The following is an 8,540-nucleotide window of genomic DNA, read 5'->3' as shown; positions in this document are numbered from 1 at the left end:
AACATTTTAAGCTAGAAAAAATAATTACTTATTCCATGTTATATTGAGCATTATATATTATCATTTTTTAACTGTAAAATATTTCTTATATTAATTTAATATGTTTACTAAGATGCACCTTTTTAAAAATTCTTATGAGAATAAGTATAGAAAATTATGAATGTGAGCAATGTTTGGTGAGTATTTGTAACTAACAATAAGAATAAGTTTATATCTGATACATCATTATTAGATATTTACATCATTATTGCACAAATGTTACTCTTCCATTTCTAGGAGCAATTTTATTTTCCAACGGATCGTCATATTCTTGCGCCAATTTATTTTTAATATTCTCCTTAGGAGCGACTTTATTTTCAATTTTAATAGAAATATTAGAAGGTCGGATTCCAGTGAAAGTGCTAAATCCTGCTGTCAAACCGTGCCAAGAGAAAGATGTATCTTCATTAACATTCTCATGCACTTCGTAGGTATGCTGCGGATGATTTCCCAGATATCCACCTTTGACAAACAATATGTAAATAATATATATATATTTATATATAATTAACACATTGATTGCAATATCATTTATAATCAGCGTTTTCGAAATTTTTTTAAATGCTTACAGAAAATAAGTATCATTTAATGTAAAATTTTGAATAACATAATTAAATGACTACGTAAAAATGAATAATATCAGAGATATAAAATTTTATTTAATTATATTACACAATCATATATATTATTTTATCATTATATTTACGAAAATGAAAATTCGATCATAATATATAACGGTAATAAAAATTACTGTAACGTGTTAATATATTTGTAATTATATAACATATTACATAATTAATATATATTTTAATTCTGACCGATATATATATATATATATATATGTGGTGTGTGTGTGTGTGTGTGTGTGTGTGTGTGTGTGTGTGTGTGTGTATACATATAATGCAACATATTCCTTTCTTGCTGGAATGAATGGCAGCGGTTTTCACGAGTCATCGATATAAGCTGTACAGGTTGTACGCTAATAAGAATCTCCGAAGCAATGCAGATAAAATAATGCTTCGCATTTCGTATAGGTTTCCCATCATGTCCAAAACGGAGAACATCAGAGGACGCATCATTGAATTATCGCTCAAATAGTCCACAAATTCTAGCTATGTATAATGCTACATATTTATTTAATAAAAAACTTTGGTCTCAACTAGGAACATTGTCGTTATTGATTTTCTCCTAAACTTATTCTCGCCTACGCTTGTTTGTGTTTTGCCATGCGACTTTGTTTCTCAATTTATTCCTCGCTTCATAACGAAGACCTGAAATGCACTTATTCATTTACAGATCATATATCATCTCTAAATTAAACATCAGTTCAAATATTTTCGTAACAAGCCTATTTTAATTGCTTTTCTGATGATGTTGATCCATCCTGATGCGAGATCGAGTCATGCCCTAATTCATTCCGAGAATTTTTATTGGATTGCACTGAATCGAAACACATTCTTACGCAATATGAAACTCAATGTGCGTCTTGTGCTTTTGGCTAATACGGACTGTCGATAATACGGACTGACGCGAAGCGGTTTTAACTCGTAATGCGGACCGACGCGAAGCGGTTTTAGCTCGTAATCGTTATTAAGAGGATGAGGGTGGTTCCAAGAAAGAACAATCTGAAAGATCAATTCTCTAAATGATAGGCGTTTATTTTGTTCCTAAACGTATGGATACGCAAATCATTCCTCGTGCCGTGCACGGGGGAGTAACAATGATAACCACAGATTAACAGACTGTAATCCACGATAGAGCTTATCATCTTAATTCGTGTGTCGGTCCTCCCTCCTTAAATAATTATGTACACGAGTTTTGCATTAGTCGCCTGCGAAACGCGGCTGATTTCCGCAACTTGCAGAAAACGGCTGATGTATAAATAGTCGCGGATGATGCATCGTTCATGGTGGGCAACGCGTCGCGCATACAATTTTCGTTACTATAAGGACATAACAATATCATTGACTAACATGCATCATCTGCACGCACTAAGAAAAACTCAAACTTGTATACGTATGTGAACTTGTGTGTAACGTTCGCGCGGGATGTTAAAAGAAAAATTGAAAGGTGTAATGTTATAACTGTGGAAAAATTTTCGACCGAAAGGAAGCATTGAACTGGCCAAACAATATATTCTTGTTTAATCCTCTCGGTCTTTCTTTTAAACCCTATGCAAATCCATTATCAGATATCATACGTATACAAGTCTCACATTACTATATTAAAATGTTTGCATCATTTACAAACTATAATGCTATAACTTACTGCAGGTAGTAACTAATGGACAGATACAATTTCAATTACCTCTTCGGTTTGCAAACTATACATGACTCGCATTTATATCTACAACAGTATTCAACCAACGATTTTTTATGTGTGGGTTTATTGGCGTGTACAATCTGGCAACTTTTTAGAGAAAGCTTCTCTTTTTCCTCTTTCTCTCTTTGTTTAACTTGACAAATGCAGGTTCTACACTCGCGCATTTTTAAGAAGAAAACTGTTACAAGAGTTAGTTGGATATAAATTCAGTTATGTAAATTCCAGGACTAGACAGAGATACATGTGTTAGAGAAGGAAAAACGTCTTTGATATGTTGTTCAAAAAACAATGAACTTTTGTTTTCTCAAATGCATTTTGTCCAGCCCTGGTAATGGTTTCTAATATCGATTATTGGGTAACTTATTGGATCAGTGTGTTCAGTATAACATTATTAACGCATTCCTTGCGGATGATTAGCGATAACATAGCGGAATCACGTCGCGCGGATCTCTCTACGAAGGTTGAACCATAAATAAAAGTCTCTTATTGATTTTACGAAAGAGATATCAGTGGAAAAAAGAAAGCCAGCTTCGGCACAAAGTCAAGGAAGGATGGCTCGTTTTTTCTATTTCTTTTTTTTAATACTGTAAAAGTGTGTAATGCTGAGTGAGTGTCGCACGTGCTAGTCAATGCCACATTACTCGTCCAATGGTTTTTTAGTAGCTGAAACAAATCCACAGTAGGTGGGTAACACAGGTAGACAAACACACACGATTACTCAATCACACTCGTGCCAGAATCCGAAACTTGATACTAACCGATAATAATTAGGCTTGAACGGACCCGCTTTATTAAGACCCATATACTTTGCTTGTTCATCTGTCAATTCCGTCAGATGTGCGTCGAAAGTGGGTAAATGTAATGACGCTACGTATTCATCTACAAATCAACATTACGATGTCATACTTTTATCGTCTTACGATATACTTGACAAAAAAATTAAGTAAAAAATTAAGTATCTTAAAAAATTGTTCTAAATAAGGAAAAGAATAATATAAAATCAAGTCATAATTATTTTAATTATTTCAAATTAATTAATTACTTTAATAAATAAAAATTGCTTTGAGACAATAAATCTTCTTTTCGCTTAACATATATGACGTAAAGAAACTGCATTTTAACATCTATAGATGTGCTTACCCATTTTTTTCGGCAGCAAATAAACGTCGCTCTTGTATCGTCCTGGTGGCGCGTTAAATAGTTCGATGAGGGCTAACGCTTGTGTAGCGGCAGTAATCGACACCACAAAGGATGGAATACTTGAGCATGACAGATTCACTAAACGACCTTCTGCTAGCAAAACGATGCGCTTACCGTCCGGCCAAATAACATGGTCCACTTGCGATCTGACTTTCTCCCAAGTCAAATCGGGCGTGCGTAAACTGTTCTATTAAAAATAATATTTAAGGAGATTTAATCCTCAGTCTTCCTTCGCGCAAATCATATCAAATCAATCGCTCGCGAATCGGATTGCTATAATTGTCCATCGCGTAATCGCACGCTACGCGGGTAAAGAAGATAAATTGGGACATACGACGTCTATCTCCGTGTTGCTATGGCCCATGTTGCACACGACGCATCCGTTCTTCATTTTGTCCATGTGCTCGCGCGTGACCACATTTTTATTGCCCGTCGCTGTAATAACAATGTCTACATTTCGAATGACTTCATTGAGCTTCATCACTCTGAAGCCGTCCATGCTGTAATGCGACAACACATATGTATAGAATTTCTATCCGACTCAGCGAACGATCTGGTTGTGGAAATTAATCGCTCGGCAAGCGCGCCTTACCTGGCCTGCAAGGCGCATATGGGATCGATTTCGGTAATATACACGATACAGCCTAAGCCTTTGAGAGCTTGACAACACCCCTTCCCGACTTCTCCATAACCGCATATAACAACTTGCTTCCCTCCAAACATGATGTCAGTCGATCTTTTCAAACTATAAGCAATAAATTCGATAAGTGCTGAAAACTAACAAGCATCACATTCAGATTAAACCTATTCGAGATCTCCTTAGTAAGGCGATATACGTAAACTCACCTATCAATGATGCTCTCGCGGCAACTATAGAGATTATCGAATTTCGTTTTAGTTACACTATCATTCACATTCATCGCGGGAACAGATAATTTTCCTGCTTTTGACAATTGATATAATCTATGTACACCTGTGACACTCTCCTCGACAATTCCTAAAAGAACATATTTCTAATATTTTACTCATCCATAAATCAGACATCAAGAGAATTGTTTATGGTCGAGAAAATATTAATTTTTGTTAATTTTTGTTCATTACTGCTATTAAATTATGACTTTCTGGTGTCAAGAATCTTCTCTAACGTATACAAGCTACAATAAATTGTAATGTTAACACTATGGAATAAGATAAAACCTTGGATCATTTTGAACATGGCGTTATATTTCTTGAGCATCAAGTGAGTAGCATCACCGCCGTCGTCCAGTATCATATTAGGCTGCCAATTTTCAGCCGCCACGCATTTATCGATGCACCACCAGAAATCTTCCTCAGTTTCACCACGCCACGCAAAAACCGGATATCCGGCGTACGCCAACGCCGCGGCTACCTCGTTCTGTGTGGAATAAATGTTGCACGCCGCCCATCGCACTTGCGCGCCGAGTTCCACCAGTGTTTCAATCAGAACGGCAGTCTGCGCGTTGATATGAGTGCATCCCACAATCTTGGCGTTTTTCAACGGCTATGTAAAGATATTAGTCAGATTTTTTTTCTCTTTCTCTCGCAATCGAACGAGAATTTATCTAAAAACTGAATTTTTATTCTCCTTAAAAAGTATCCGAGCGTTGACGATCTTTATTGTTATCAAAGAGAAAGTGATGCTTTGAGAGGTATACCTTGTCGTCCCCCGCGCGTTTCCGCAATGCCATGATTCCCGGCATCTCCTGTTCGGCGATCTCGATCTCTCTGCGGCCGAAAGCTTGTTGATTGATGTTACGCACGCAGAAATCCGTGAAGCCCTTCTCTGTCTTCTGGATCTTCTCGCGCGGTGAAACGTCATCCTCGTCGGACGAGCTTCCTGTATAAGAGGCTAAGATAGCGCCAGGTGCCGAAAAACGTCGATTATTAGTACCACATTGAGGTGCAGATGCAGATTATCCTAACGGAGTGACTAATGCAATTGCTAATTCCGTGTTAGAACGATTACTAATTCTAAACAATTATGATGATAAAACCCATGAGCGATACATATGTAACGCTTTAAACGTTGATGCTTGCGATTAAAGTACAAACTGATGTTAGAAGAGGATAATATGATTATTATACAGAAGTATACAGAAGTAAGCTACAAAATGTTTCTTCCTTCAACAAGCAAAACACAGAGTTCTACAATTATAATATTTTGCTACGTGTCTAAATCATTTGTACCAGAACTGTAACTGTCAGTGCTGCTAGCTGACAAAGAGCGGCTCCGGTAGCGACTGGACTTCTTCAATGCTCCAGACTTGGAGTCCTAAAATTTGAAAAGTACAGTCAGGTTCAATGGGTCATGAAAAAGACTCTCTTTTCTAAGGGGCTGCGAAATGCATTGAGAGAAATTACAAACTGAAAGAGTGCGCATGAAGCTAGTTTGTTGTGCTGAATGTACACAGATCAATAAAGACAATTAATCTGTTAAAAAAATATTACTTTATCTCTTCACGTCATTATGCATGATGAAATTTCAACAATGTCTCAAGTAGGATTATTTGCTCTTTTGGAGCGAAAAATAACGGTAAAACAAGATGCGAGAAACTCTAATTACATTTGCTAATCGTCCCATTAGTCTGTGTTATCTAATCGATAAGCGAGAACGGCAAATCTGATCAGCACACACATTTATATGGCGGAAAAGTTAAGGCAGCCCTGCAAGGAAATAGCAAGGATCATTCTATGGCATTGGGAGTACAGATTTACTGTGTGTTTTTTATACACATATATATTCTTACTTACTAATTTTGTTCTCGCGCCGTGAAAGGCATTATTTGATGCCTCTAGGCTCTGAAATCACAACAACCACCATTTCATCATTCAAATGCATCAAAGTGTCCGCAATACAGTCCGTAGTTTGGTACAAAGCTCCCAAAGGTTTTTCATACTTGTGCGTAATAGATATTTTTACGACAGCACTCAATTCTTCGCATTTTATTTCCGTATCTTGCACAATTCTTTTATATCGAGTAAAATGATTCAAATCACAAATCATGATTGATTATTATGAGATGAAAATTATAAAGTATTCTACAAGGTACAAGGTGATTTAAAAGATTACTATCAAAGTTAAGGAACATATAGAAGAGTTGAAATAAAACAACTTTCACACAAACCCATGTTATCCAAAATAATCTTGAGTCTATAAATCTGTTCTTTTAAACTGAACTTCTTGAACTTCACAGTTGATATTTCTTTCTTTTTTTTCTATAAGAAAAAATAGGAAAGATGAACCGAGCAAGAAGTTCAACTTATCTCATATCTAATATAATCTTTGAATGTAGGAGACTCAGACAACATATCAATGAAATAATCGTTAGAAAATTATTCTATTTCGATTTCTCTGTGTGCTTCTTAACTTTGACAATAAACTTTTGAATCATTCTTATAGAGAATTAGGTAAAATTTGTTTCTAAATTTTTTTCTATTTACAATTTTGTACATCGGATCAGCTGGAACATACTCAGACAATTTGAACAATTAGAAGCCGTTTGAATTATGCTATCTCCATTAATTATTCGTCGATCATTTTGTTTGCACTCGATACAATTCACGTGGTGCTAATTGTGCCACGCCTAAATGGTGTATCTAGGCTTACGAGCGATGCATGAGTGATTGGTACCGAACCTACGGACTACTGTGTGAATAATGCTCTATATGTGTAAAAATAATATAAGCACAGTAAATGCCAAGTCATGGGCACTATCCATAACCGCATGCATTCACTTCTCAAAAGTTGCTCTTTCTCTCTATATTTCTTCAATTAGTGGAAAAGGTAATAACGATTTGTTACATGTGCCTGGAACAATTGTTAAAAATATTTTGCTTAGAGAAAAAGAACATAGAGTGTTATTCTGGTGCATTAAGATCGAGTAACGCTGAACCGGTTCGATCATGTTCTTGCAGATTAAGCAAGCTTCTATTAAATCATTGTTTACTTTTGTCCTAGATAAAATAAATTAAGCGCCCTTAAGTCACTCAACTCAATAATTTACTAAATAAATAAAAATAAAAAAAATGAAAAAGAGCAAGAGGAAACTTCTTTCAATCACAGCTGCCAAGTATCCCGGATAGGCAAATATAGACAGCTCTTAACCAACGCCCATTCATCAATGAATGAGATGACAATTAATGCCATGTGTCCAATTACGTAAGAGCCACATGTGATCACAAGACTTCAAAGGGCGAGACGGAAGAAATACAGGTGAGGAGCTGTAATAAGAATGACAGAGATGGACGAGGCTAGAAGAAAAAGGGGAGATACATAAGGAGAGAGAGAGAGAGAGAGAGAGAGAGAGAATGAAAGAAAAATACGAAGAAACCAGTGTAAATAAGAGGGAAAAATAGAGATGAATATCGAAATTTTTCATTTCTGCAGAGCGAGCGATATTCGATGCAGAAATTAATTATCGATGACGATGTTAAACGCGCGTTCTGGCCTCATTCACCGATCGACTCTGTCGTGAGAACGGCGGCAAATACGACAGTTGTGGCATACAGCTGTCAAATTGACATGAACGTCGCTCGGAGCGTGCGGGACAGCACAAAATTTTAAGTTAGGTTGAAGACCGGCTCGATTTACCTTCATACTGGATGCTGGATCGGTAACCGGACCATCGGAAAGCGTGCCTCTCACTTCTTTCCCGGACGACGTGCTGTTCACACCATCCACGCTGTCGGCCATTTTTCGAATGCACGGCACGCGCGACATCACCTGAATCGGCCGCCAGACGGCACTCCGTGCGGTTGCGCGCGATTCAGGCTCGTAACTACGTTCACAGTGCCCCCGCGTCTCATCTTGTGCATCACTGCGGTCAATATTTTAAGCTATTTCGACTAAATTCAGTTTTACAATTAAGAACATATAACATTAATTTTTTTAACGAAAGAATTATGTAAAGACCATAGATTTTTTCTACATTGCATATGAAAAATAATTAGAATAAATG

General features: G+C 36.7%; 1 protein-coding gene across 4 annotated transcripts; it reads right to left on the bottom strand.

The window, feature by feature from the left end:
* Window positions 1-1,627: 1,627 nt before the first annotated feature.
* LOC108694972 (adenosylhomocysteinase 2-like) lies at window positions 1,628-8,302 on the bottom strand. Of its 4 annotated transcripts, none has more exons than XM_018204662.1 (11): window positions 8,174-8,302; window positions 6,334-6,381; window positions 5,770-5,854; window positions 5,238-5,431; window positions 4,759-5,083; window positions 4,408-4,558; window positions 4,154-4,306; window positions 3,896-4,061; window positions 3,502-3,748; window positions 3,120-3,240; window positions 1,628-1,981 (listed from the first exon to the last, which is right to left on the bottom strand). In XM_018204662.1, the coding sequence occupies exons 1-11, from the start codon at window positions 8,300-8,302 to the stop codon at window positions 1,843-1,845; spliced, it is 1,758 nt and encodes a 585-aa protein (XP_018060151.1). In that variant the 3' UTR covers window positions 1,628-1,842. The 4 variants fall into 4 exon arrangements, with proteins under 4 accessions (XP_018060151.1, XP_018060152.1, XP_018060154.1 ...); XM_018204663.1 differs by having other exon boundaries at window positions 1,629-1,981; window positions 5,238-5,419; window positions 8,174-8,275; XM_018204664.1 differs by having other exon boundaries at window positions 1,859-3,024.
* Between the last annotated feature and the right edge of the window lie 238 nt (window positions 8,303-8,540).

The sequence above is a fragment of the Atta colombica genome, unplaced genomic scaffold (assembly GCF_001594045.1).
Source record: "Atta colombica isolate Treedump-2 unplaced genomic scaffold, Acol1.0 scaffold126, whole genome shotgun sequence".
Lineage (NCBI taxonomy): Eukaryota > Metazoa > Arthropoda > Insecta > Hymenoptera > Formicidae > Atta > Atta colombica.
This window is presented reverse-complemented; position numbering and strand designations above follow the sequence as displayed.